This window comes from Colletotrichum gloeosporioides (genome assembly GCF_011800055.1).
Source record: "Colletotrichum gloeosporioides strain Lc1 chromosome Unknown consensus_91, whole genome shotgun sequence".
NCBI lineage: Eukaryota > Fungi > Ascomycota > Sordariomycetes > Glomerellales > Glomerellaceae > Colletotrichum > Colletotrichum gloeosporioides.
Genome location: NW_025544736.1, coordinates 33,992 through 61,744, shown reverse-complemented (window position 1 = coordinate 61,744; position 27,753 = coordinate 33,992). Strand labels below are relative to the sequence as shown.

Sequence of the window (27,753 nt, the reverse complement as noted above, 5' to 3'; positions counted from 1 at the left end):
ATGCAACAGGCATAGCGTGGCCGAAGCGGTTGCCAGAAGTCTCAAGAGGTTTCCTCCCGTGCCAGAGAGCAAGCCGTCGATAAGGATCCGCAAGAAGCGGCCCCATCTTGCCGTCACGCGACGGAGCCACAGCCAAACGTTGTCGAGCGTTCGTCCAAGACCTCAAAGATAGCACCGGCCCTAACCCACACTCATCTCCCGCCGAAACGGAGCCAGTCTCCAATCGGTAGGTAGCCGGGACGCATATCTCGCTCTTCGTGCATCATCTTATTGACGATTAACGGTGAGCGCGGTCAGCGGCTACAGCAAACTCGGGTTTTCTAGAAGCCCTGGAAGAACCATTACGAGTCAAACCCCTGACTTTGCTGCAGCATCGCAGCATGCAGCCGGCGCGTGGCGACAGCGGTGGCGGCCACGACGGCGACGCGTCCGCAAGGGTCCTGCGCGTCAGCATGCAGCGTTACGGATACGCACGCTTGTCATTGGGGTCATGGAGATCGCTTCCTCCATACGAAGAGCACCGCTGGATGGCGCGTCTGCCTTGGATTGCGGGTTAGAATTACGGGATCAATCGCCTGCGACGTCGAGTCAGTCTGTGCGAATTATCCTCTCCCGCTGCCGTCAAAAGATCTGCGATAAAGTCCACGTCTTTCTCCACATTGACCGAAATTGACTGCCAGGTTCGTCGAGGACCGTCCCCACGTGCGGTCTCTGCGCCTTTCCAGGTTGGCCGGGACGACTCGGGCATTGTTGCGGCAGCCTACATCAAAATACGGCGACGAGCCCGAGTCTAGAGACCGAAGAGGTCGGCATCGACTCATCCAGACGGTTGGCCAGCAGCGAACCATTGAGACTCTCGCGGAACGGAAAACAGCCTCATCCATGGTTGAGCAGAATTGCGACCACATAGTTGAGATGACAAGGTTGCAGCCGGAAATCCCGACAAGGACATGTAATTGCCGCATCTCGACACCACGTTCTTCGGATCGTGGGGGTCGCTATCTAAATGATTGGGGGCTGGCTGCTGGAATTACTCGAGAGGCTTGTCTGCTTTGGCAGCTGAATCATCCTCGCCCTCCACATACACACGCTTGCCGTTGACACCCGCGACAACCTCATCCACGATGCTCTCGATGTAAGCCTGGTCCCTGCGAAGAAGTTAGCATTTGTTCATCGCGATCTGGGCGGGGCCTCGAGGGATGAGATTGAGCTAGTTCCATGCCGCCCGGGCAACGTCAGCTTACCTTCCGACCAAGGTTACGGTGCCGTTCTGCTCCCACCGAGGATAGCTGCCGACTTTGACGCCCTTCGGCTCCACCTTTGCGGCAAGCTGGGTCAGGTAACCGGCGACGGCGCTCTCCGGAAGCGGGGTGGAGATGAGCACGCGGCAAAGACCCTTGCCGTCCGGATCCGTAAGTCGGGGGACGATGCCGGGTTTCAGACCGTCCAGGAGCTTCTCAACTACAGACGTGTTAGTCAGCCGCACTTTTCGATATGACCACGCGCTATGTCTTACAGAGCCGCGGGACGCCGGGCAAGATATGAATGTTGCCGTTGACAACGTTGACGGGAACCCAGAGGTCCTCGTGAGGGAAGAGAAACTGCTTGCTGGCGTCACGCTTTTCATCAGTAGGCAGGATGACCATGCGCAACTTGGCCTGAAGGGCGGGGGAGTCAACGTTCCAGTCAAAATCGGGCTGGTTGGGGTGCGGCTTAGAGAGTCTCTTCATGCGCTCAAAGGCATCCTGGTTGAGGACCAAGGGCAGGTCGAAAGCCTTGGCTATTGACTGGTAGGTGATGTCGTCGTGCCTGCCAGTGATGAGCGATGTTCAGAAGTTGCCCTTGGGTAACCTACGTTGGGCCAATGCCGCCACTATGATCCAGATGTCTTGTCAGCTATTGATGGCTTGAAGGCTACATTTTGGAATGCAAACCTGGTGACGACGAAGTCGTAGCGGTCACTCATCCGCCGGACAGCTTCGACGATTTCACTCTCGTCGTCCTCAATGACTTCAACTCTTTTCAGGTTCTGTCTCCAATCAACATCAACCTAGCCTTTGGGGTCCCGGAAGTCAACATACTATGCCGAGGTTGAAACACCACTTGGCCATGTAGGCTGAGTTGGTCTAGCCAATGGGTTAATACGGCTCAAGCCTTTCTGCCGATCCCACGGCGCCGGGCCGCACTCACATCAACAGTCTACGGATGCAATCACGATATCAGTCACCATCTTCAGACGTAGCATTGACAGGGTTTTGTTGCTCTCTAACCTTTCCACCGAGGACTTCATCGCCGATGATCAGACACGCCGCCGTGTGGATGGTGCGGGTGTTTCGCTCGTCGGCTGAGACCATGATTCTACGGGCAAGACCGGACACCGGAACGGCAGGCTTGACGGGCTTTGCGATTATGTAGGCCGAGGGGAGATGGCGAGATAGCTGGGAGAGGCGGGAGAACATGGAGTTCTCTGTCTTGTTGTCAGTGATGTAGAGGGGAGGGAAAAAAGAAGTGGTCCAGGTTACAGTGGGCGAGAATGAGTTGGTATATGCAACTGACTGCTGTTGGCTGCACCTCACACTCAAGCTGACTGGCTGAGCTGCTGCTACGTGATTGCGTCTTTTTGGGGGAAGCTGGCAAAGGTCGATGGATTCGCACGAATCAAATTCTCAGACGAAGCGGATACGCAAGAGTGAGAAGAAGAAAGGGACGGTAATTGGATTGCATCGAATCGCGAGCTTCGTAGGAAAAGCGCGGGAATGCCGCTCTTCGGAGGTGCGCTGGGAGAATGTCGGCGTCACTGACATGGTGGGAGCTCCACGCTGCTGCTGCGGGTTGAGTGCGGTGGGTGAGGTCACAGGTGGGGCGACCCTCTCTTGCAGCTCTGTGCTGGTGCTGTGCCCGCTGCTACAGTTGCTGGACAGCTGTGTCGGCTGCCCTGGCCTGAGGATGGCGGGGCGCGGGCTGGTCTCAACTGTTGCCCGACTGAGGGCGGGGGAGGGGAGACGTGGACGACGAGGGAGGGGTGGCTTGACTTTTCGATCTGACGTTCTTAGTGTTGCGGCTCGTACCAAGCACCGGACCTTGGACCCTGGACACCATTTGTCAACAAAGCCTTACGACGAGCGGCACGACTCTGTTAATCAATTTCGCTTTTCGCTAGCTGTTCAGCTGTAGTCCCGCCAGACACTTTGTCGCATACCTCGAGCAATCCCGAATACCTCTCCATCACCCCGCCCCGAAACCAAAAGCCATGGTGCGCAAGCTTCCCTCTCCCCCGCTCCCCGCCATCGGCCGCGTGCCGCCAGTCTCATCCGAATCCCCGCTGACCGTTGCTTTCTTCCGTGCACCATGTAGGCGTCCGAGTCGAGGCTGTATACCTTCTCGCAGGAGACCAAGGACCACCTGCGCAAGTTCCGTCTGGGAACCTCGCGGTCGAATGACCCGCAAGCTGTCATCTGTATGTATGTCTCCGTTGCTGGTCCGAAACTGGACGCAGGTCTTGGCGATGGGAAGTAATTTGGCTAACGACGGTGGCGACCTCTTTCTCCCCAGACTACATTGACAAGAACACGCACGAGATTAAGCAGGATGACGACAAGGTTGTGTACAAGAGCCTCGAGGAGATTGGCGACGACCTGCCGGACCACAGTCCGAGATTCGTGTTGCTGAGCTACCCTCTCACACTGGTACGTTTCTCCCGGGCATGGCGCGCGGAAAGACGATGATGAGGCTAACATGCGGTGTACACAGCCCTCCGGCCGCCTGTCGGTGCCGTACGTCCTGATCTACTACCTCCCCATCACCTGCAACAACGAGATCCGCATGCTCTACGCCGGCGCCAAGGAGCTGATGCGGAATACGAGCGAGGTCGGCCGCGTGATTGATATCCAAGAAGCCGAGGACCTGGAGGAGATACCGTCTAAGCTGGGGTCTGCTGCGTAGGCGGAGGAATCATGAGGCGGAGGCATACATACACAGAGAGGCATAACCACCGACCAACGGAGTCAATGGCATGCGATATGCACATAATACGAGCCATGAAGTCAAACACTGCATTTGCAGAAGAAAATGGGATATCTTGATTGAACGTGTGAAACTCATTAAACGCCAAACATCCAAGACCTAAACACAAACTCGTTACTCTGGCAAAACCTCCTTTTCATCCAAGCCCATCTGCCTGCTCACGTTACGCACAACCTCCTTGAACGCAACACACGCGGGGCTGTCGGGGAAGTTGTCAAAGAAGCTCTCGCCGTAGTCGCACGCGATGCCGATCCGGGGGTCCAGCGGCACGCTGCCCAGGAACGGGATGCCCATCTCCTCGGCCAGCGCGCGGCCGCCGCCCGTCGTCGCGCGGAAGATCTCGCTCTGGTTTGTGCACTTGGGGCACACGAAGCCGGCCATGTTCTCGGCGAGGCCGAGGATGCGGATGCCCGCCTTGCGGCAGAAGTCGATCTCCTTGCGGACGTCGAGCAGCGAGACTTCTTGCGGGGTGGTCACGACGACGGCGCCGTCGATGCCCGAGTCGCGCAGGAAGGTGTTGACGGAGAGGTGCTCGTCGGAGGTGCCGGGGGGCGTGTCGACGAGGAGGAAGTCGAGGTCGCCCCACTCGACGTCCTTGAGGAACTGCTTGATGAGGCCGTTCTTTTTCGCGCCGCGCCAGATGATGGCGGCGTTGCGGTCGGGCAGCATGAACTGGATGGACATGACGCCGAGGTTGTCCATGACCCAGACGGGGGACCAGCCGGCGCCGGAGACGTGGATGGTCTCGGCCTCGACGCCGAGCATCTTGGGGATGGAGGGCCCGCAGATGTCGGTGTCCATGATGCCCACCGACGAATCCTCGTTGGTGGCGAAGGCCTGCGCGAGGAGGGTGGTGAAGGTGGACTTGCCGACGCCGCCTTTGCCGGAGAGCACGAGGATCTTGTGGCGGATGCCGGAGAGGCGGGCGGAGATGAGGGGGATGTCGGGGTCGGGCCCGGTTTTGGCGGTCGCGGCGCAGATTTGCTGGTTGGGGCAGCCGTCGCAGGAGGAGGCGGTGCCGGCGGTCGGGGCCTCGGGGCCCGGGCAGTGTTCTGGTTCCGGGGCGACGAGCTGGGGGGCTTGCTTTTGGGGGTTGGCGAGGACGTCGAGGGTTGAGGCGTCGGTGTCTGCTTCGAGGGAGGGCGCCATCTTGGAGGGGGGTTGCCCGGAGGCGGGGAGAAGCGAGGAAGGCTGGGTGTGACTGAGAGCGAGAGGTAGGTTGAATGAGATGTGAGGTTGGTAAAAGTCGGATGTGAAATGGAGAGGTTGACAGGTGAATTGAGGCCAGGCCTGGTCCGGGACCGGACTGAGGTTGAGTGAGGTGAAGTTGATTGATAAGCCGAGTTCAACTAGTGTTCTGTCGCGGGGTTAGTAATGAGATCTTGAGAAATTTGTTTAGGCGGATGATTTAACTGTTATGTTCTCCTTTAGTATATCCGTGGTTTGTTCCCAAGATACGGTTGTCGTACCACTTATGTTTATGTCGAATCGTTAGAGTGAGAGTTGAAGGGTGACAAAAGAAGTCGCTGTGAGTGGTGGCGAAACCGAGCCTCACGACTCCGCGGAGACGGTTGACCCCACTTAATAGAGTCACCAACCAGCGCTGAACAACAAGAGTCAGAGATGACAGAGTTTGCCGTCATCTGGTCATGAGGAGACAACAGAGATAGGAGTCTAATAAGAAAATAGCAAAAAAAGCAGGATATCTTACTAGATATCATCTTCTGCGGCAAAAGAAAGGTCCATCCAGGATTCGAACCTGGGCTTACGGAAGGTTCTGGGTTTGAATCAGAATCCGACGTCCTAACCAACTAGACTAATAGACCGTTGATGGCTTGTTGTTCCATGCTTCCATTTCAGGATTGCTAGTCTATAGAGCGCAAACACCCTCGAGTCGGGTCAAGCTCCATTAGTGCTGCGCTGGATTTCTTGCAGAAAAATGCGACTGTGGTGGGCAGTGTGGCCCGCTGTCGTCGGGGCTGCAGCCTGAGGTGGGACCGCGTTACAGGGCCCTTCAGCGTCCCACGGCCAGCGCTGAAGTGAGGGGCAACCTTGGAAGATCTTATCGGGCGTCAAATCACCCCGCCGCTGCCCCTCGCAAAATTTCTACAATCTTTATCAGATCCGAACAGTGACTGACTGACGGACGCCGCGCCGCCGCACCACCACTACCGCACCTCGGAGGTAACTCTTCCCCCCCTCGTACGTAAGAAAGCCCTTTTCTGCTACGAAAATCGGCCCACGCCTTTACCCTCATCCTTCTTCGCCTGACTTTCCAGCGTTGATATTTCGTCTCTTTCTTTTCCTCTGACTCCTTTTCGTTTTCCCGAGACACAGATACCCCCCAATAGACCAACAGCAAAAATGTCGCCCTCCGCCGTGGACATGCCCGAGTCCCGCGAGACCCTCGAGGCCCTCGCCGCCGCCAACGCCGCCTCCAGCGAAAAGACCACCTCGCAGACCGTCGCCGAGCTGCGCAAGACCCTCACCTCCGAGGCGAGCCCCCTCCCCATCCGCTTCCGCGCCCTCTTCTCCCTCAAGCACGTCGCCTGCAAGGACAAGAGCGCCGACGCCGAGGCCGCCATCGACGCCATCGCCGCCGGCTTCGCATCCCCCTCGGCCCTGCTCAAGCACGAGCTCGCCTACTGCCTCGGCCAGACCGGCAACCTCTACGCCGTCGAGCCGCTGCGCGCCGTCCTGCGCGACCTGAAGGAGGACCCCATGTGCCGCCACGAGGCCGCCGAGGCGCTCGGCGCGCTGGGCGACGCGGGGCAGCTTGAGATCCTGAAGGAGTTCAGGGACCGCGAGGGCGAGGACGTGTGTATTGTCGAGACGTGCGAGATCGCTATTGATCTCATTGAGTGGCAGAACTCTGAGCAGAGGAAGCTGGAGAAGCTTCGCAAGAGGTATGGAACACACACATACACACACACACATACACAGCCCTGGCACTACAAGCGAGAGTTTCTTCTCTTGCAAAGGAAGGGTATCATGTTTTGTCTATGTTCTATGTTCGCTAACGCCGTGACCCGCGCAAAACAGCGACTTCACATCCGTAGACCCCGCGCCGCCCATGGAGATGTCGCAGCGCACCGTCCCGGAGCTCGAAAAGACCCTGATGGACGCCTCGCTGCCGCTCTTCCTGCGCTACCGCGCCATGTTCGCCCTGCGCGACCTCGCCTCGCCCCCCGACCTCCCCACCGCCGTCCCCGCCGTGCTGGCCCTGGCCAAGGGCTTCGCCGACTCCTCCGCGCTGTTCCGCCACGAGATCGCCTTCGTCTTCGGCCAGCTGTCGCATCCGGCGTCCATCCCGGCGCTGACGGAGGCGCTGAGCAACACGGAGGAGGCGAGCATGGTGCGCCACGAGGCGGCCGAGGCGCTGGGCAGCCTGGGCGACGAGGAGGGCGTCGAGGCGACGCTGCTCAAGTTCCTGCACGACAAGGAGAAGGTCGTGCGGGAGAGTGTGATTGTCGCGCTGGACATGGCCGAGTTCGAGTCGAGCGGGCAGACGGAGTACGCGTTGATTCCGGAGGGTGCCAAGGTGGCTGCTTGAGAAAGAGCACGAAAAGGGAAGCGGGAGATATGTAGGTAGTTCTTTTGGGTGTCGCGGGGTGGGATATAGATCATTAGTCGGGATAAGGTACTTAAAAGCGACGGGTAAAAAGTTTAGTGTATTTCAGTTGTTATGAGACCACCTGGAAATCGTCAGCATTTTCGTTCGTCTTCCTCACCCGGGTTCCAAGAGTTGTTTTGTGAGAAGAGCATACCTGAAGCCACAGTCGCAGTTGAAGAAGATGGTGCTGCCTTCGTCTGCACTGCGCAGCTGGACCGCAGAGAAGCGGACCTCCTCTCTTCCGCACTTGGGGCATGTTTCCTTGATCGTGGCCTCGGTGCTGATGTTCTTGTCAAGAGCCTGGACGTTGGACTGGAGCTTTTGGCGGAGCTGGGAAGGGAAATCGGAGGGCTTCGTCTGAGTGATGATGGTCTTGGATCCGGTGTCTGTTGAGGCAAAGTGTCAGCTTTCGGTCGCAGAACTGAGGCTGCAATTGGCAGATCAGATCGAATGCGCCGGCGATCCACGTACCCTTGTTCTCGGCGCCGCAGCAATCGCAGATGAGCTTGTTCTTCTCAGAGCCCATGGACGCGGGCAGCAGGTTGCCGCAGTCGACGCAGAAGACGAGGGTTCCAATGGCAGACATAGCGACGGTGATTGCTGATTGCGGTGGTTGTGCTGGTTGACGTAGTACTACTATTCAATCTCTAAAATCGAATGGGTCGGAAGTATCGCGCGGAAAGACCGACAAAATATTTTTGCTGGAAGATTTTCGGATAGTCTTATCGTTATCGGTACCTTTGCTCTCTTATCGGTTCTCCTATCAGCTGGGGAGAGACAAGACAGGCAGGACCTGGAGCCTGCCACCTGGTGCCGGATTAACCGACACAAGACAACACAAGGCAAGGCAACAACCGCCCGCGCCCCTGGGGAAACAGGCAGGAACGGAACAACTGGCCACTGGCTGGGCAAAGCTTGTGCACAGACCACCCAACCGACAAGGGTCTTTCCACGCAAGGCTGTCGCAACCTTCCCACTTTCCCATCCCAATCACGACCTTGACGTCGACGTGATCGCGACTCGACATCTGTCCCGCGGAGCCTGCCATTAATCGACGAAAATAACGATGCAACTGCCTATCTTCTGACGAACACCTTTTAATAGACTATTCTTTCCGCCCTCGTAAACGAAAGACCTTTCCCTTCACGTAGATGCAACCACCCTCGAGCGCGCGACTCGCCAACCGACCTTGACGTCCCACCGACTTCGATTTCTTTGGCCATTCTGAGAGAACATGTCTGTATGAGAGGATCGACGTCCGAGGACACTCGTCAAAATGGTGAACAGCCAAGGGGTCATGCCAAATGGCCCTCCCAATGGCGGCTACATGCAGCCTCAGACGGAGCAGCGCCCCATGGCGCGACCTTTCACCCTCCCGGAGGCGTTGCCATTCTCGCCACAAACCTCTGTCATCCCGTTTACCTCTGGTATGTTTGGGCTTGATGCTAGGGGATCGTTGGATTTCTGTGCTCACACAAATTAGATCTCATCCCAGATCCGACCATTGGTTCCGGGTCGCTAGCAGCTAGTGTATCGCACCTCTTCAACAGCCAGGAGTTCGACAACCTCAACAAAGAGGCGACCGGACCGAACCAGAATCATGGGTTGAAACACCTGAAATATGCCGTTGACCATGTGCTCCACGACCTGAAGCCGAATCAACGGACTTACTAGTAAGTGGCTTGCAGTGTCGGGGAGAGACGCTTCGTATTAACCACAATGGTCCGTACAGCAAGTTCAAGTCCGTACCGAAGCCGAACCTTAACTCGAATGCGAGCCCAACAGGTGGCTATCAGAGCTTGAGTGCAGGCTTGTCTCCCGTGGCCAAGATGATGTTCGACAGAGCCCCGACTTTCATCAAACCGCCTCCGGGGGCCGCTGGTCTTGCACCTCCGAACGGACAGGCGGCGCCTGCTCAACCGTCGCAGCAGCCTCCGTCAACACCAAAGAGCTCTGCATCATATCCGAGACTTTCATCGATGCACCCAGACCCGCATCAAAGGAACAATTTCAAGTTTGAGGTCGCGATCCCTTCTAAGAAATTCGATCCGAGCGCCTACGTAGAAGTTCCTGAGCATTCAGCACCACCACAACCTGTTCGCAAGTCGTCAAAAGAGAAGGAAGTCGCGACTCCAGCCCAGGCTCCTTCCGCGCAGCGAACACCCACACCCACGCAACCTCAAAAACCTGTGAAGCTTGAGTCGGCCCAGCAAACTCCTCAGCCCGCACCTGCGCAACTTCCTGCCCAACCAGAGCAACCCGCTCAACCCACTCCTTCCCAACCTATCGCCATTCAACCTGCGCCCCCTCAACTAGCTCCTGCGTTGGCACCAAAGCAACCCACACCGCCCGGTGCGTCACGAACCCCCGGCGGCGGCGCATTCACAATCGAGCTTCCCCATGCGCCCGGTTTTAACAAGGACGAGTACCTTGAGATGGCTGTCCCGGACTCACCAGATGAGCCGACTGGCTTATCCATGCGCAAACAAGACGGCGCATACCAAAATCGACAAGATGAGATCAACACAAATCTTAACCAACGACAGCGAGCCGAAGCCGCCCTGCAAGATTTTGAGCGTCTGACCAAGACTGTCTTCGAGGCCATTAGAAATGTTCTTGGAAGCGAGCCTGGTTATGAGCAGATTGCGACCTTGAGCAGCGACAGCGTCCCCATCCTCACGGCTTCGACCCAGCAAAAGCTTCAGACCTCGATTCAAAAGCTCATCGACCTCGGAAGCTACAAAGACGCATCCATCGATGACCTCCAAATGACCCAGAAATTGAGCGAACCAGGGCTGTCGCATGTGCTCAACCTCGACTTCAAGGTTGACGAGTCCTGGGGTGAGTCGGAAGTCACGGGCTTTTTGAACCAGCTGCCAGACATTGAGATGGGGCTCAAGACTGCTCGTACATGTCTGCGCATCATGTGTGGCGGCAGGGAAGAGAAGCAGATCTACTCCGAAGAGATTATTCAGAAGTCGATCGATGTTTTCAAGAGTGTCGTCGAGGGCATCGTCACTCCTGTAGTTGAGATGCGCGGTTCCGGCTCGACATCTGCCCTCTTCAAGCTCTTGCAACCATACAAGAAGGCGATCGGGCCTGTTTTGACAAACTGCCAGAAGCTGTTTGCTCTACTCGCCAAACTCGTCACATGTATCGAGCTTTCCGACACGGCTCTCGGCACCTTGGAGTTCGCCGCCTCAAGCCTCCTTTTCGTCGACAACGCCTACTTGGAGAAGGACTCTGTTGTCGGAGTACAAAAGTTCGATGGTATTCGCCTCGTCGCTATGGAAATGCTATGTCAGATCTTCCTCGCCAAACCCGATCAGCGCCGTGGCATTTTCGACGACATTCTGACCTCGCTGGAGAAACTTCCCGTCGGCAAGCAGAGCGCCCGTCAGTTCCGCCTGTCAAATGGCAGCAGTATTCAACCTGTATCAGCTCTCATCATGCGTCTTGTGCAAGCAAGCTCTGGCAAGGTGGAAGAGAAGGGCACGCGAAGCCGGGCGATGATGGAAGAAGACGACGAGGATGAGGAGATGCCCCTTGCTGGAAAACCTAATGTGGTGGCTACTGTGAAGTCCGAAGAATCAGGCGCCTCCCAACACGAGCTTGCCCTCGAGGAACTCAAGGCCGTGACGCTTCCATTGACTGAGGGCGCCACGCATAACGCTAACTACGTTGTCAACTTCATGGTCAACCGTGCTCTGAAGTCTACCAAGTCAGGCGATACTCCTTACCGCAACCTGCTAGACCTGTTCGTCGAGGACTTTACGGAATGTCTCGACTCGCCGGACTGGCCCTCTGCGGAACTCATCTTGCGTCAGCTGACATTTTACATGATGAAGCTGTGGGATGGAGAAAGGACCGCGGCACCCGCCAAGAACATGGCTCTCGAGTTGCTTGGTGTAATGAGCGCTGCCATTTCCAAGCTACGGTCGCACGTTCGCCGAACAGCCAACTCAACCGACGGCACCGATTCAAATGAGCTGTCGCGATATCTGTCGGAACTGGCGACATCGGCTTTGGAGCAGAAGTCTCGTATCGAGCACGAAATATCCTGGTCAGGACCCTACCGAGCCACTCTTGAGCATCTTCAACAGCGACGAAGCGACGATCCTCACTTGCAAGGCGCTATCTCATTCATGATTGCAGACTGGGCGTACAGAATATTTTCCGGATACGACGCGATGCAAGAGACTTACGATTCCCTCGAGCAAGAATTCGGCCGGCTCGCTTTCCGCCTGCGTATGATGATCGAAGACCGCCGATGGCTTTCCAACGAGTACACTTTCAAGGACGTTAGCAACAATCACGCCAAGCTCTCATACGCCATCATTTTGCTCCGTTCGCCATTTTGCGAACATTTCCAGGCTATGCTCAACGTGCTCCTGAAAGCCATGGCCAGTGACCAGGCCACTGTACGAAGCAAGAGTCTCAAGAGTATCAATCAGCTTCTGGAAACCGACCCAGCTATCCTCGATGGAGACTCCGTGGTCGTTCAGCTAATCATCAACTGCTCAAGCGATTCGTCCCCACAGGTGCGCGATTCTGCCATTGGTCTCATGGGCAAGTGTATTGCACTGCGTCCTAGATTGGAGGACAAGATGGCGGAGAGAATAATTGAAAGATTCATCGACTCCGGCATTGGTGTGCGTAAGAGAGCCATGAAGCTGGCAAAGGATATCTACCTCCGCAACCAAAGTAGAGAAATCCGCAGTGCCATCGCCAACGGCTTGCTCCACCGTGTACAAGATCCGGACGAGGGAGTACGAGAACTAGCTCGCCAGATGATCGAAGAAGTCTGGTTTGCTCCGTTCTATCAGGTCGACGACACAGCGGCGTACAAGACATCACTCACAGACCATGTCGCTCTCATGATCCAGACTGTCAAATCTGGTAACGTGGGCGCCGTCCTGGACAAGGTACTTCAGTCTATCCTCGGTGGCCAGAACAAAGCCAGCTCAGGACCTTTCAGTGTCAGCATGAAGTTGGTTGAGAAGATGTTTGAGCTCATCGACAATCTTGACTCGGAGGATCCTACAATTCCATCAGGAAGAGACGCGCTGCAAGTCCTTCAGATCTTTGCCAAGGCCGATGCAAAACTGTTTACTTTTGAGGAAATTCGACTCCTCAAACCTCATCTCGCCAGCTTAAGCGGCACCGATGATCTCACCGTCTTCAAGGCTGTGACGGTTATTTACCGCCAAGTATTGCCGCAATTGTCCGCCAAGTACGCCGACTTCCTCCGCGAACTACGAGAGCAGCTTCAGAACTCCGTGGGCAGACTGGGAAAAGCCTTGCTTGACGATGTCATTGCCTGTTTGTGGATCATTGCAGAGCTCCTGGACAACCGTGACAAGCTGGCTCACTTGGGTGCCTCTAGTCTCCGTGGCGTCGCTAGTATGCGCAATACGGCGATGGACGCCACGAAGCTACAGAAGTTTGCAAGATACTCAATCATCGTGGGCATGGTCGGCAAACATTGCGATCTAGACTCCGAGATTGCCGTCTTCAAGAAAATCTTCCCCAAATACCCTGGCACTTCGGTCGCGAAACTCATGGTCGACAATCTTTCCCCCTGGGCGGATGCTTCACAACCCATGGAGGCAAGGAAGCATGCTCTGGATGCCATTGGTCTCATTTGCCAGGCGCACCCGCGGAACTATGTCTCGCCAAACGTGTACACCAAGTTCCAGCAAGTGTTCGAAGCCAGGCTTCCGGCACTTGAGAGCGCGGTTCTTCGTTCTTTCAAGGAGTTTCTCCTGACTGAAGAAAGGCGATCTGAAGCTGCTAGTGCAGCTGCCGCTGCCGGTCCGGAAGGGGACAAAAAGCGTGAGTTGACAGTCATGGGCGGAACTAGCTTCGACGACGTGGCTAGCGCGACTACTCAGCGTTTCTTGAAGGAGATTACTCGCATCGCCCTCGCATCCCAAGACGAGCACGCCTTCCTGGCTGTGGAGGTGCTGGGCAGCATTAATCGACAGGGTCTTGTGCATCCTAAAGAGACGGGTGTCACCCTCATCACCCTAGAAACCTCATCTGTCCAAAGGATTTCCGAGGTCGCCTTTATGGAGCACCGAGCTCTCCACGAGAAGCACGAGACGGTAATCGAGCGAGAATATGCCAAAGCGATCCAGTCCGCGTACGAGTATCAGCGGGATATTGCCCACGATACCCGTGGCGCCACCGAGAACCCCTTTCAGTCAAAGCTTCATCTTTTGATGGAAGTGCTCAAGGTGAGCAAGTCCAAGAACCGTCAGAAGTTCCTGGAGAAGCTTGTTGGCCAAGTGGATTTCGACCCGTCGAAGTTGGACGTATCCAAGCCGTTGCCGCCCCACGTCGAGTTTGCGCGATTCATCATCGAGAACCTGGCTTTCTTCGACTACGTTACGGTCGGCGAAGTCTTGGTAACTGTTACTACCATGGAGAAGTTCTTCTCATCGACTGGCTCTAGCATGGCTCACGTCATTGAGTCAGAAGTTTTCAACATGCGCATGGACTTGGACCAGCCAGCTGAGCCCCAAGCTGATGGACAGCCCGTTCAGCGACCTCAGCCGACGATTACTTCGAAGCGCCTGCGGCAGCTGACGTCTGGATCTGTTCTTATGCTGTGTCTCTGGGAAGCGAGAACCTACCTCCGACGTCTCTACGGCCTCAAGCGCGAGACGAAAGCCAAACCTACTGCAAAGGACCTAAGCAAAGCACCAACTAAGGTGCAAGCTGTCACTGGTGACAAGTTCTGGGAGGAGGTCACGGCGCACACAACCGCTTTGGCGTCTCAAGAGCAGACACTGGCCATTGAAAAGTGCAAAGCGTTTGTCGAGCTAATGAACGTCGACAAGGAGTTTAAGGTTGCAGATGAGGATGAGCTAGATGGCGAGGGCGACGGCAGCGCTAGTGACGCCGAAGACGACGGGCCCGCTGCTGACGGCAGAGGCCGGAAGCGCAAGGCTGGCAACGCTGTTGGACGACCCAAGAAGCGCCAGCGTTCTACCTCACGCCCACGTGGACGTGGACGTCCCCGCAAGAATCCGGTTGAAGCTGAGGAAGATGCCGAGGCTGACTTCGACGACATGGATTTCGCGTAAAAGTCTTAACACAGCAGTTGCTTTCGACGGTGTTTTTCAATCGCGGCCAGAACTACTGCAATTATAGAACAAACCAAGGAGGGAAGCACCCTCCGTGTACATGTACATCATCGACATCTTTGCACACACGAAACAACATACATGGCATAATCAGTCCAAGGAGTCTGCATTAAGAAGGGAAAAGACTTTGGAAGTGGTCGAGGCATGTCTTCTTTTTTGCTAATTTGGTCTTGTGTCATTCCTCAAGGAATGGACTCGAGAGAGACGAAGGAAGAGAGATTTGAGTGTGCAGGACATGGGCAATCGATCAAAAAATCAAGGCGAGGCGTTTTTCATGTTATGAGGAGGCGAATGAGGAATCAGCGTGGGAGGCTTTTGAGATTATGGGATAAAATATCTTGTCTCGCCCTCTGCGCATATGGGGGTTTTTGCTTCTGGAATGATACCTACTCCTTACTGGCCTTTGCAAAGATAGTTTGCGAGGCGAAATGCGAGTTATTTGAAATACTTGAAATGCGTTCTTCGAAGACATGCCGTGAGTATACAAAAAGCTTGGCTGAAGCCTTGAGCTGCTCTGAACTTAACTGATACCGCTCCGTACGACGAGAATGACGAAAGCAGGATTTTTATGCCGGCGCTCCTCGCTCTTGTGTCCGTCAGTCTCGTCACTTCTTCAAAGAAGAAATCCAGTCAAACTGCCCGCATTTTGCACTCATCTTCCGAACCAACATTGGGAGGCCGCCGTGGTCCCACACTCAGTGCATCATAACCAATGGCGTTGAACAGCTGCGGCAACTAATGCAGGGCAAATAGGTACACTTTCTCGCGGTGTGGCGGCTGGACTCAATTGGCTTGGTTGGAGAGATGATGTGCGGGGGTCGCTGCTGCGAGACGCAACGACTCGATAGCCTTCACGCCGACCTCTTCCTGACACTGCCTCAAAGAGGCGCACGCCTTGGCGCCGTATAACCGGGATATATCTCCTGAAGGCATAGAATCTTTGATCACCATATGCTTCGTTCAAGTCGATTAGCACCATGGAGGCAGCCGCTGGCATTGTCGGGCTGCTCTCCTTTGCGGGCCAACTTCTCAATGGGCTTGTCAGGCTGAATGAATACATCCAGGACCAGAGAGAATCCGACATCCGGACAGAGAATGCGACAAGAGAGACGGAACTTATGATTTCGACGATTACAGGGCTGAGGTCGGCTCTACAGAGCGTGAAAGACAGCAATAGCACCTGCGATGGCACACCGTGGGCTTCGCACATTGTCACCCTTCACACTCAGCTCGAGCGATGCAGCCGGGATCTCGACGACTGGGTAGAGAATCACAAGCCACCTTCGGGGCCTTCTACAAAACGTCAGAAAGTAAGTGAGGTCTTGCAGAATCGGCGCGTTCGCGCAGTTCGAACCCTGGAGTCGAAGCTGGTGTCCCATAGGGCCCAAATCAGTCTGAGCATTGGCGCTCTGAACATGTGGGTGTTCTTGCCCATGCTTGAAGTGAAGATCTTGGGCTTATAAACGATAGGTCGATTTCTCATCTTGGTCTGGAGAAGTTGGATCGAGTTCACATCGATGTTCAGAGTCTGACCGAGTCCAACTTAAGGTCCAATGCCGCAACTCGCGATTTTACCAGGAACGCGGCTGCCGATTCGAACGCCAGACATCATGAATTGATGGATCACATATCTGCGTCATCGGAAGACCAAAGGAACCAGGCCATCATGATCCAAGAGGAGACGTTGAACCACATATCTCGAATGAGCGACAATCTCTCTAGCATCGCAAGTGTCGCCAGCTCTCTTCAGCGGCTCGTCGGATCATCGCCATTACGACGGAGCGTCAGCGGGTCCGAGTACAGTGAGAACCAGTTTCCATCACCGCTAGGAGGAGGGAAGAGAAAGCGCCGATTCTCCTGTGTCGAAAGGGAGCACAGTGACGCTATAGCACACTTCGGTTTCCCACGTGCGAAGCCCCAGGGCCACTGGTCATGCGGAGCTTTGATAGGAATCGATCAAGCTTTCGCCCGGGTATATAAAAACTTCTCGGTCCGTTGTCTGTTCTGTGACAAGCCTTTCCACAAGAACGACTTCCTCTCGCGGGCGCGGCACCTCGTGGACCGCCACGACTTCTCCGGATGCGATCAAAGCGCACTGTATACGACCGCCGAGGAGCTCAAAGACCATTTGGAGATTGAGCATTCAGCTTCAAGGGGAGCCTTGGATTCTGAAAGCTTCGATCTCTCGATTTTTGCTGCAAATGGATCCGTCTGGGTCGATAGTCGGCATGCGCTTTTGGCTGGCAAGCCAGAAAACGCTGACGTTCCAACGACACACGTCCTGCTCAATTCACAACTGAGGACATTGTTATCTGAAACACCGTATCTAGAAGCTGGCCGCTCTGAGTCAGAAAGTGATCTAGCCTCAAGACCTGTGGCTGGGACGAAGGCCATAAATCGAGCCATGGAAGCACTAGCTAAAGACGTTTTCTCGCCTTATGTTTCCTCACAGAGGCTGCCAAGCATCTTGCACGAAGCAGCCAATCTCGAGCAAGAGCTTATCATCCAATGCAACCGCCCATTGCCCAGACGGTGGGCGACGGTGCCTGATTGCCTGTTGAAAGCGTCATCTCCAAGCCAACTCCACGCAATGCGCAGCCCCGAGACCAAAGCTGCGTTGAGATCCTCGCTTCACCATCTATTTTGGCCTGTGAGGCCAGGTCTGGAAATGAAACGATACTCTCAGACTTGCCACGAGTGTTCAAACGAAGCGAACACGTACGGCTTATGTAAGAGACATCAAGAGGAGGCTTTGGGGAGCATGTATCCGCGGAGCACTTGGAGCTGGTACTCGCTGGACCATACGCTGAAAGTCTCTGCCATTTTCCTCAGACTGAAGAAGTGGACGACTAACATGGAGCGGATAGATTTATGGATGCTCGATGTTCTGCATAAGTCGGACCACCTCTTAGCCATGTTTCGATGTAGTGCCTTTCGCGAAGTTCCGATAGGCTCATCGGCGGACTGGGCGTCAAGCAATCCTTCAAGGGGGCATGATCATCAATTCTGGGGTCAGCAGTGGAAATCCGACTTGTTGGGTGCTTTCGACAACAACTCGGTCCCGCATCATTTCCACCTATCAGGGGAGCAATCAGACGGCGCAGTTGATAGTCGAGACGGAGATTTCGAATTCTTCATCCCCTTGCGACTGAAGACGGGAATGGCGGAAGTTGCCAGAGTACTTGGTTGGTGAAAAGGACGAGGACAAGGATGAGGATAAGGACGCAAAAGACAATAGATTATGCGCATATCACGCGATTTCTATTGGCAAACATCTTAAGCTAGAGCCCGTTCTCTTCAGGAAATTCAAATTTTGGGGATCAAAAGTCTGTTTCCCGAAGCCAATCCTCCAACCTCCCAGTCCAAGGCCAATCAATCGCCCGCCCTCCGTCAGCGTCGAGAGTGAAGTTCCCATAGAAATCCCCCACGTCCACTCCTTTCAGTCTCGGCATCTCCTGTTGTATGATAACACCCGCACGCTCCGTCGCCTCAATGTCATCCAACCGAACCTGGCGCCAGAGCCGTTGGCCGTCGTCTCCGTCGTACGCGTTGCCACACCACGGGCCCCCGTCGAAGTCAAGGTACAAGTCGGCCGAACGCGGAAGATAAAGTTTCTTGAGGCTAGAAAGGGAAGCGAAGTTTCTCGTCATGTTCTGTTCGGGAAAGCGTTAGCCATATGGTGGGATGATCAGGGTAGAGATTGTGTGCTTACTCGAAGTGCCTCCCCTGGGGGAGCAGTATGCCCATGGGTCAAGTGTCCAACCCAGAGCTCCTCGAGATTCGGCAGCACTTTCGGAATGACTAGAAGGTTGTCAGTGTCTACCAATTCAAGCCCACATCCATGTGTATGCCAGATGACTTACGTTCCGTCATCTCAACCTGTTTATCCCACCAAATGCCCCCCAAATTCAAGCTCTTCAGCTCCTGCATCCTATCCAAACTCTCCAACCACACAAGAGGAAACTCCCTCCAGTCGTCCGGTTTCGAATCATACCAGTCATCCCTCTCAATCTCCAACATCCTCAACCTCGGCGTCGAATCCCGGATCCACGAGGCGTACATATTCGCCTTCAACTCCTCGACAGACCTCATCTCCACCCCCTGCCTGTAAAACTCCTCCCGAAAAGCCGCGTTCTCATCCCATCCCCGAATCGTCCAGTCAAGCCTCCTCAACCCCGTCATCCCGCCCATAACCTCCACAAACAGCCCCGGCAACTCGCCAGGCGGTAGCACCGGCTCCCCGCGGTGCGCAAAGATGTCCACCTTCAGCTCCCGCACCTCCTCCAACGCCCTCGGACACTCCTTCATCTCCAGCAGACGGCTGCGCGCGTTGGACCACCCGTAGCGATCAATCCCGACGCGGTTATTGTCGATCTCAAGCCGGTGGAAGAGGTCGCTGGGTATGTCCAGCCCGTTGAGCTGCCAGTCGTGGCTGCATTCTGGGTCGTGGTTACTCGCGGCTATGACGTCTTTGAGAGGGGTGCAGAAGACGGCTTTCGGGTCTTCGAGTTTGGAGAGCTCGTCGACGTGTGTGGTGAGCCACGGGTGTCTGGTATCGAGGATGAACTGCGGGATCTTTGCTTTAGGCGTGGAGTCGGCTTTGCGCCAGGGGAGGAGGGGGGTTTGCCATGCTGCTGCGAGACCTTGGAAGAGGAGGGCACAGGAGAGGATGAGGAAGAGCGTTGATTTGGTTTTCATTGTGGTGTCTCGGGAATCAAAGGAGGCTGCCAGTGATCTAGGTACTGATTAAGCTGAATGCCATCCTGGCGAAACGTTGAAGTGTATTTAAGCATATTTGCGTCGTCGGACGTGTCCAGTCGAATCGTGGCTTCAGCCCCAAAAGGTCGAAGAGACACTTTCACCGAAGAAAACGTGTTCAATTTTGCGGTAAGTCTTAAGAAGTTCAGGCGAAGGATTAGTTGGAGTCATCTCATCGCCCGACCGTTACTGTGCCGCGGCACGGGCGGGGCCAGGCATCCCAAATCCACATCGAAGGCCGGAATAGAGGACAGATATCACCATAGGAATGAGTCAAAAGTCAAGCATGGAAACATCAAGAAGCTTTTCGACAGAATTGGTGAATCAAAAAATCATTAATGCAATGGATATCGTGCTCTCACATACAACCACCAGGTACAGAGGCCACCTTGCCCCAACCAGTACCAATGTTTCCCATTACCACCCCCATCCCAATAAACCAGCATTTTCTAACATTTGCAATCTCAAACTCAGTATTTCCATCCCAGGCAGAAATCGTATGCCTTGGTATTTGTTCCAAAAACTTCCCGAAAGTCTTGCCGGACTTGTGGGCCATGTGCGTCGTAAGGAGTGTCCGGGGGGTATCATAGCCATTCAAACCGTCCATTAAATATGCAAGAAACCCTTCAATGTGTTTACCCGCCCATAAAACATGCTGAATTATTCATTATTCTTTTAAGGAGTGTCGTGAAATTTGTCGTTGTATCATATCTCGCCGTTGTTTTTCTCGTGAAAACGCCATAATGATGATCGGCTCGGGGGCCGAGAGGGAGTGTCGTGAATGATGAAGCAAAATAACTTTTTTCCCACCAGAATGTATGAATCCTTAAAGAAGTTGAATCAAAGTATGTGATCAGAAGGAGTGGGTGGAAAGATTAGATAAGGAGGAGAGCCACGATCGAAGCCAAGATGGCGAAGAAGGTAGAGGTTACGGGCTTTGCGGCGGCAGCCGTAACCGCAGGCGGGCCGGCTGAAGTGGAGCTCGGCTCGGTGACGGTAGATGAGGCACTAGGGGCAGATGATGCAGCTCCACTGGTTTCGGAAGGAGCAGCAGTACCCGACTCCGAGGGGCTTGATGCTGACGGGCTGGAACCAGCTCCGGTTGTCGCGGATCCAGTAGACTCCGCGGCAGATGACACAGAAGAGGCCGTGGAAGCTGAAGTCGAGCCAGTTGCCGACGCACTCCCGGAAGCAGTTGCACTGGCAGTTGCAGTGGAGGTTGCGCTTGCCTCGGTGGACTCTGCGGTAGACTCTACAGACGATACGCTCTCAGATGCCGAAGCTGTCCCGGTCGTTGCGGTTGAAAGCGTGGCCGATGGCGCGGTGGATGCGGCCGACGACGAAGACTCGGACGTGGAGGGAGTCGCAGGTGCGGACGAGCTCTCAGGGGTACTAGAGGATGCCGTTGAGACGGAAGTGCTGGTGGCGGAGGCAGTAGTCTCAGGTACCGAAGAAGGACCGCTGGTTGGCGAGGACGTAGGCGTAGGAGTGGACGAGGGAGCCGTAGTGCTCTGGGAAGATGTGGTTGTAGAACTCTCGGTGATAGGCACGGGCGAGAGGCTAGTTGCCTGACTTATCTGAGTTTCGGTGGTGACGGTTGGCGAATTTGTCACAATCGGCTCTCCAGCAGTGGTAGTTGCTGATGTGGGGGACGAGCCGGTACAGTAGTCAAGGTACTGCTGGAACTTGGGTGCGAGGTATTGCTGATTGGTCAACTTGACATCGGGAGCATTTGTCTCAATGCACTGCTGGCAAACACCATAACCGTCCTGGAATGCAGAGGTAGATTCACAAAGGGCGGACGACTTTCCAACACTCTGCGCTTCAGTGTAGGCATCGTTGCAAGGGGAGAAACAGACCGAAGGTACAATCGTGTCATCGCGCTTGCGGAGAATAGCACGACGCTCGTACGTCTTTCCTGGCTTATGGTGATACTCATAGTCGCTCTTCGCAGTGCTTGTAGGAACGGGTGCGACAATAGCGGTGGCGGTTGTTGAAGCCGGGGGGAAATGCGTCAGCGAAGTTTGCGAGGCCCAGTTGCCCGTCGTGATGGTGGTCGTCTTGTACTTTCCATGTTTCTTGTAGGTCGTCGTAATGACCTCAAACTCAAAGACATCATACGAGAGACCGAAAGCCTCCGGGTTGAGGTTGAAGTAGCCTTCATTTGGAGGGACGTAACCAGTCTCATTGTTCTTCCAGTCCAAGTCGGACCTCTTGAACTCCGGTGCCTCCACACAGTACTGGGGCTCACAGACATACTCATCGACGGGAGAGTCTGCCCAAATGTCGCAGCCACCTGGCTTGGGGGGATTGCAGACATAACCAGGTGCACAGCCCCAGGTGCGATCTGACTTGGGGTTGAATGCAGCCAAACGGCCGGGCGCTTCAGTCGGAACAGGACACGCCTGGATGTCCGTGTAGGTCACCGTCGTCGTCGTGGGAGGAAGAGTGAGAGTGACTGGAGGCACAGTCACAGTCGAAGTCACTACCGACGTCGGGCCAGGAATCACGCTGGTGAAGGTCGTTCCATCCTCGGTAATCGTGACAGTGGAGGCTGGGGCAGTCTCGGTCAGAGTGGTAATTACGGTCGTACCAGGGAGAGTGGTTGTCTCAGGCGGGATAGTGATAGTCTCGAGGTCCGTTGTAGTGAGAGTCAAGGTAGTGCCCGGAAGGGTGATTGTAGTCAGCTCGCCAGCAATGGTTGAGATGATTGTTGAGCCAGGCAGAGTGATTGTCTCAGGGGGGGAGGTGATGGTGGCACCAGGTCCAGTGACCGTTGCAGTAGCGAAGATTGACGTGGGAACCGTCACGGTCGACGCCGGCAAGGTGATCTTGGTGAGAGAGCCGGAGATGGACGTTGTCACCGTAACTGGGGGTATGGTGATGGTCGAAGCAGGAAGCGTGACAGTTTCGCCAGGGCCTGTAACTGTTGCGGTCGTGGGCACGATGATGGTTGATGCCGGCAAAGTGATTGTCGTGAGGGAGCCCGAGATCGTGGTTGTCACAGTGACCGGCGGCAAAGTGATTGTGTCTGGCGGAGAGGTGACCGTTGCTGTTGCCGTGCGGGTGTTGGTTCGTGTGATGTACGAAACGACTGGAACCTTAGAGATGATGGTGGTAACGTAAGTTTCCACGACAGTAGTGTAAGAAGTCTCCCGGATAGTGCGGTCATTCGTGACAGTAACAGGAACAGTGACAGGGTAGCTGGTTGAGACTGTGATGGTGTCGTAGAAAGTCTTCGACACGTAGATGGTGGTTGAATCGGTGTATCGCTCAGTCTGTCGGTCTGTCACAGTGGCAGTCGCAGTGGCAGTCGCAGTCGCAGTGGCGGTCTGGGTCTGGATTTCGGTGTACGACGCCGTGATGGTGATTGGCTTCGTGTATGTCGTCTTGCTAATCCAGGTAGAGACACTCCAAGCTGTCGTCGTCGTAGTGTGGTCCAGTGTGATGGTGTAGGGGACGCTTGTAGTGTAGACATATGTCGAGATGATGGTTGTCGGTGTTGTGAAAGTCGTAACAGACGTCACTGTAGCTGTGCGAGTAACAGGCTTCGTGATAGTGGCCGTGTTGGTCACTTCTTTGGTCTTGTCCTTGGTTACAGTCTGGTAGTCGGTTACTTCCTTGGTTTTATCCTTGGTGATGGTCTCGTAGTCCGTGACCTTTTGAGTCTGAGTCTTGGTGAAGTAGTAGTTGCTGGTCAAGACCTCCGTCGTCGTGAAAGTGGTTGTGATGTACTGAGTGACGCTCGACACCACAGTCACCGGAATCTCAGTTGTCACGATGTGTTTGGTGGTGAAGGTTGAGACCGAAGTGTAAACCTTGGTAGCGGTCACCTCCTGAGTCTGTGTGACAACTTGGGTGCGGTCCTTGGTCTCCGTGTACTTTTGGGTTTCGACTTCCGTTTGGACAATAGTCGTGGGATACTTTTGGGTAACTTCAACGGTGGTTGGCACCGGAACAGTCGTATATTCGGTGATGTACTCTGTTTTTGTTGTCGAGGTTACCACCGTCTTGGTCTCGCAGATCTCGTGGTTAGTCCGCTTTCTGCCGTACGTGGGGTACCCGGCTGGTTCTGAAGTGGTCGGCTCAGGTACAGGTTTGCAGCTGAGATCAATTAGTACTAAGATCCACTAGTATAGAGTCTTGATCCTGTAATCTGCACATTATGCATCCGATGCCAGCTCATAGAAGGTTGGGAGCTAAGAAAGTGGATGATGGGATTCGGTCGTCTTCCCACTAGCAACTAATGACCCGAACCGTAGACGAATAAGCGTAGAAGATGAGGTTTTCACTTACATGGCAACTGTCGTCGTAACAGGATACGAGGTGACGCTGGTCTTCACTACGGTTGTCGTCTCATAGTCAGTTGTGGTGTAGGACTGGGTGGTGAAGACTGTCTCGGTGCATGTGGTTCTGTATGTTTGTCAGAAACGTCGCCCTATATTCTCTGGTAGAGGCAGATAGACTCACGTGGTTGTAAGAGTGGTAGGCTTCTCCGTGGTGACAGTGGTCTCGATCGTCTTCCAAACGGTCTCCGTAGCTGTCTGCGTCTCTTTCACTTTCTCCGTGACAGTCACAGTTTTCCCCCAAGGGCACTTGGAGCCCCAATGCTCGCAATCATCGGTGTTGGTGTTGTAGTCCTCAGTCTTCTTCGAATCAGTGGGTGTTGGCTCTGGCTGGGCAGCGTACGACGACGCAGGCTCAGCGACCGATTCAGTCTTTGCTGGGACTGAGGACACCACCTCGACAACGGACTCCGGCGTGGGTGAAGGAGTGTATTCAGCAGAGCTTGCCGCATATTCTGCCGGAGACGAGTCGTTTTGTCTGGCATGTATGCCGTCCTGCGCGGCGGCACTTGCGGCCAAGGTCCCGAGGACCAAGAGTGATCTCAACAACATGATGGCCGAGTAGCTGAGGTGAACGAGAGGCTAGTTCCCAAAGGCGCCCACAGTCAATGGTAGTATGCGATGCGACGATCAACTAACGAGTGTGGGAGGGCGGCCTTTGAAGCTGGAAGGCGCGCTCAGAGGGTGCCAGGTGGGAGTTGGGGGCAGGACAAACTCAGGCGAGCTGGGAATGGTACCTGGGGGCTCATATGTATGTACGATGGGATGCAGCGAGGGGAAGGGAGGCTGAGAGCTGAGTGGCGAGGCAGCCTTACCTGAGCTCAGAAGGAAGAGGGCTCCGTACAATGACAGGAAAAGATTCCCCGCTAGCTTTAGCCAGAGAGAGCAGTCCGTACCCCGTAAGCTAGCTGCGTGGTGTCCGCTCGGCGGGACCTCCGTCCGAGATGGTGTTGACAAAGATGGGTGGCCTATGAGCTGGGCATATAGCAAACCTCTCTCTCCATCTCTGTCTCTCGCTCGAGTGAATGGGGAGGGCGTTAGCTAATTAAGCCAGCCAGCGAGAGGCCGAGGGCAGGGAATTGAGATGACGAAGGAATCCAGCAACATGGGAGCTAAGCTCTAGACTCCTCGTGTACTGACGTGCCATCACCCTGATGGGGGCGTGCCTCGGACGGCAGTCGGGGTAAATGGAGGCGTACTTCTACCATGATGCTTCACTCGAAGACCATTGGCGAATGCAAGATCGGGACAAGAGCAATGGGGCACAAGAGGCGACAAAGCCGGTGGAAGTGGGTATCGGAGGAGGGGCGTGGCCGTGTGGGAATCCACCAGGACCCTGGCCCGGGGCTTGCGAAGATGACGGCAGGGGTGTTGGCTAGAGATGGCAAGCTACTGCCTTGAAAGGCAAGCAGCGCCCGACTCGAAGATGGATGGGTCTCTGTGACAACGGCACACAGGAACGGCTCCGGAGGTGTGGTCGCCAAGATCAATAAAATGTGATGGCGACGACATGAACACTTGGGTACGCGTCCCGGAGGAGCAGCGCCTCGATACGGCAGTGTTGAAGGCTTGAGATGTCAACAGCGAAGTGCGAAGTTACTTGCAGAGTATCAGGCTGGCATCATAGCTGCTCCAAACTCCCACCCAAGAGAATCTACCTAGCTGCGATATGCCGCACAAGGAACCAACGCGGGTTGTGAGTGATCGCCAGGGTTGGGCTGGAGCTGTAGCAAATTGGGACCAAGTAGAGGTCCGCAGTGAAAGAGGCGAAAACGAAAAAGAGAAAAACGAGAAAATGGATCATCAAATCGTGTAGAGTGAGACAGCAGAGACCACGGCGTGGTGGGTGGTGAGCAAGACGACTCGCGACTCGCTCTGGTTCCCGTCCTGAAGCCTGGCCACATGGATGAGGTCGGGCGGCGTGGGGCGGCATCGGCCGGCCGTTGTCGTTGTCGTCGTGCCTGGGTTGGGGGCGGGTGGCATTGGCAAGGGCCAAGACCGAAGAGCTTCCTGCACGCCCAGGGGACTTTTGGCGTGGGCCACGGACATGACTGGTCTGCCCTGGTCCCGCTCGCGCAAGACTCGTCCATCACGCTGCAAGCCAGGGTTAACTGCACATGTATGCCTGTGCTGTTGGATCGGCCTAGGTCGGAACGGGCAGAACGAGGTGGATATGATAAGTAACGTAACAAGTAACTCTTCAATGAAGAGGCGTTGGACCGACAAGAATTCTGGGGCCTAGACGTGTCGGGAAAGCAGTAGGGTGGTAGACATGCGGGATGCGAAGCGCCTGCGACGGTTGAGTTCCGGCGTGGGAAACAAGATTGAAGATCATCGACCCAGGGACGCAGACGATATTGCTTCCAGATTGCCAGGCACGCCGGAAAACTTGTTGGTCAAGGTGCCAGAACGTGGCAAGACTCGAATTAACAAGAGACACGAACCCGAGCAGTTGTGCGACTGGCATGGCTCGACGGCAGCGTCCGAGTGTCCCTTGCGGAAGATCAATTACCGGGCACAAAGGAAACAGGCTGCCATCGAGTCGTCCAAGATGCTAGTATCCGGTCGATTGCAGCGGGAAGAGAGGCTGTGAGGCAATCCAAGTAGCACAGCATGAGCCCAGAGGTGCCACTTGTGCGCACTGCGAGGCGATTTGAGAGAACAATTGGTGACAGAATTGTGTCTCAGGGAGATTTCGTGTGATGGGGTCGTATTGATGCAATCATCGGCGATGCGGTGCAAGCAGCAAGGAGAATCCGGGGCAAATTGGCCATGCGCCTGGCGATGTTGTGCCGTCTTGCTGTCGTGGACGTAGCCGTGAATCATGACTCGATCTCGACCACTGCTTTGGACATCTTGGAGGCAAGGCTGGTGACAGTGTAAGCATAAGTCGGTCTCTGTCATATGCAATGAGGTATTTGTAAGGTCTCAAAATTGAACATGGCATGATGCATGGCCGGATTCGTGGCCATTCTGCAAGTGCTGATTGCTCGACCCATTGAACAGAGCCATGACATAGCCGTACATGGAAGTTTCTTCGTGAGATCCTTGTCGTAAATTGGATTCAATTGCAACGAGGGTGGTTGGGATGGTCAGGCTGAGGGAAGGGCGGCCAGGTGGGAAAATGCGTGAAGGAGAAGAAGTCAGCAGAGAAGGATGAGATGGCCAGGAACAGGGGACAAAAACGCACTCACAATAGACGTGAGCTAATCCGAATTAAGCTTAGCATCTCAGCATGGGATTTTCGCTCCTGCCCTATGAGAAGGACCGCTCAGAGCGGGCTTTCTTCTTTTGGCCCTGTTTGCTGATCTAATACTGGGGACGGAAAGAGGGGTAATGGGTGAAAGTGGGTCGCTTCCGTCCGTGCCTGCTGTCCTTCCAACCCGGACTTCCCATTGGCGCAGATGACGATTACCTCATCAAGCTAGACTGTGAAGGGCCTAGCTTCTCGGCCGCCGTTTCTCGCACTCTATTCTCCCGTCCCTTCTCCCGCATTCAAGGTCGCCTCTCCATCCACCATCAATCAATGTTTCGCTTCCTCGGCGAGGACCGACTTCGAGGCTGGCCGCCACCTCCGCACCCGACGACCCCATCTAGATGAGAAAGCCATCGGGTCTTTTCCAGGTTTCGCTCGGTCTGTAGCATGATTCTCCGCCTGTGGCAGGCTGGCTGCTATGCTCATCAAACACGATTCATATTGCGGCATCGCCGCCAGAGTCTGGTTGTCGTCTTACGGTTCACCGACTCTTAATATTGTCCAGGATACGTCTTACTCGACCCATCCTACAGGGCTGACGCCGTCATCCTACCACACTTTATTTTAGTGAGCTTCTGGCTCTGCCTGTTCCTGACCTAGAAGGCT

The 27,753-nt window shown here is 55.1% G+C and overlaps 9 protein-coding genes across 9 annotated transcripts; 4 read left to right on the top strand and 5 right to left on the bottom strand.

Annotated features, from left to right (window-relative positions):
• Positions 1–1,030: 1,030 nt before the first annotated feature.
• On the bottom strand, positions 1,031–2,459 carry GCG54_00008174 (uncharacterized protein; the record flags this gene model as incomplete). The annotated part of the gene is made up of 7 exons (XM_045408146.1): positions 1,031–1,148; positions 1,245–1,461; positions 1,517–1,809; positions 1,856–1,873; positions 1,935–2,029; positions 2,082–2,126; positions 2,271–2,459. 7 exons carry the CDS (start codon positions 2,457–2,459, stop codon positions 1,031–1,033), a joined length of 975 nt encoding a protein of 324 aa, XP_045257880.1.
• Positions 2,460–3,250: 791 nt separating this feature from the next.
• On the top strand, positions 3,251–3,942 carry GCG54_00008173 (uncharacterized protein; the record flags this gene model as incomplete). The annotated part of the gene is made up of 4 exons (XM_045408145.1): positions 3,251–3,328; positions 3,355–3,457; positions 3,553–3,686; positions 3,751–3,942. 4 exons carry the CDS (start codon positions 3,251–3,253, stop codon positions 3,940–3,942), a joined length of 507 nt encoding a protein of 168 aa, XP_045257879.1.
• Positions 3,943–4,137: 195 nt separating this feature from the next.
• On the bottom strand, positions 4,138–5,172 carry GCG54_00008172 (Cytosolic Fe-S cluster assembly factor nbp35; the record flags this gene model as incomplete). Its single annotated transcript, XM_045408144.1, has 1 exon — positions 4,138–5,172. The coding sequence occupies one exon, from the start codon at positions 5,170–5,172 to the stop codon at positions 4,138–4,140; it is 1,035 nt and encodes a 344-aa protein (XP_045257878.1).
• A 1,215-nt stretch (positions 5,173–6,387) lies between these two features.
• On the top strand, positions 6,388–7,576 carry GCG54_00008171 (Deoxyhypusine hydroxylase; the record flags this gene model as incomplete). Its single annotated transcript, XM_045408143.1, has 2 exons — positions 6,388–6,929; positions 7,066–7,576. 2 exons carry the CDS (start codon positions 6,388–6,390, stop codon positions 7,574–7,576), a joined length of 1,053 nt encoding a protein of 350 aa, XP_045257877.1.
• Positions 7,577–7,699: 123 nt separating this feature from the next.
• GCG54_00008170 (DNA-directed RNA polymerase I subunit RPA12) lies at positions 7,700–8,234 on the bottom strand (the record flags this gene model as incomplete). Its single annotated transcript, XM_045408142.1, has 3 exons — positions 7,700–7,718; positions 7,791–8,022; positions 8,108–8,234. Coding segments are annotated over 3 exons (378 nt in total), but the record flags the coding sequence as incomplete, so codon positions are not given.
• A 678-nt stretch (positions 8,235–8,912) lies between these two features.
• On the top strand, positions 8,913–14,727 carry GCG54_00008169 (Nipped-B-like protein A; the record flags this gene model as incomplete). The annotated part of the gene is made up of 3 exons (XM_045408141.1): positions 8,913–9,063; positions 9,120–9,309; positions 9,369–14,727. The coding sequence occupies 3 exons, from the start codon at positions 8,913–8,915 to the stop codon at positions 14,725–14,727; spliced, it is 5,700 nt and encodes a 1,899-aa protein (XP_045257875.1).
• Positions 14,728–15,764: 1,037 nt separating this feature from the next.
• On the top strand, positions 15,765–17,980 carry GCG54_00008168 (uncharacterized protein; the record flags this gene model as incomplete). Its single annotated transcript, XM_045408140.1, has 2 exons — positions 15,765–16,204; positions 16,258–17,980. The coding sequence occupies 2 exons, from the start codon at positions 15,765–15,767 to the stop codon at positions 17,978–17,980; spliced, it is 2,163 nt and encodes a 720-aa protein (XP_045257874.1).
• Positions 17,981–18,107: 127 nt separating this feature from the next.
• GCG54_00008167 (uncharacterized protein) lies at positions 18,108–19,485 on the bottom strand (the record flags this gene model as incomplete). Its single annotated transcript, XM_045408139.1, has 3 exons — positions 18,108–18,440; positions 18,500–18,588; positions 18,651–19,485. 3 exons carry the CDS (start codon positions 19,483–19,485, stop codon positions 18,108–18,110), a joined length of 1,257 nt encoding a protein of 418 aa, XP_045257873.1.
• A 935-nt stretch (positions 19,486–20,420) lies between these two features.
• Positions 20,421–24,443, bottom strand: GCG54_00008166 (uncharacterized protein; the record flags this gene model as incomplete). Its single annotated transcript, XM_045408138.1, has 3 exons — positions 20,421–23,649; positions 23,842–23,958; positions 24,016–24,443. 3 exons carry the CDS (start codon positions 24,441–24,443, stop codon positions 20,421–20,423), a joined length of 3,774 nt encoding a protein of 1,257 aa, XP_045257872.1.
• Positions 24,444–27,753: the final 3,310 nt, after the last annotated feature.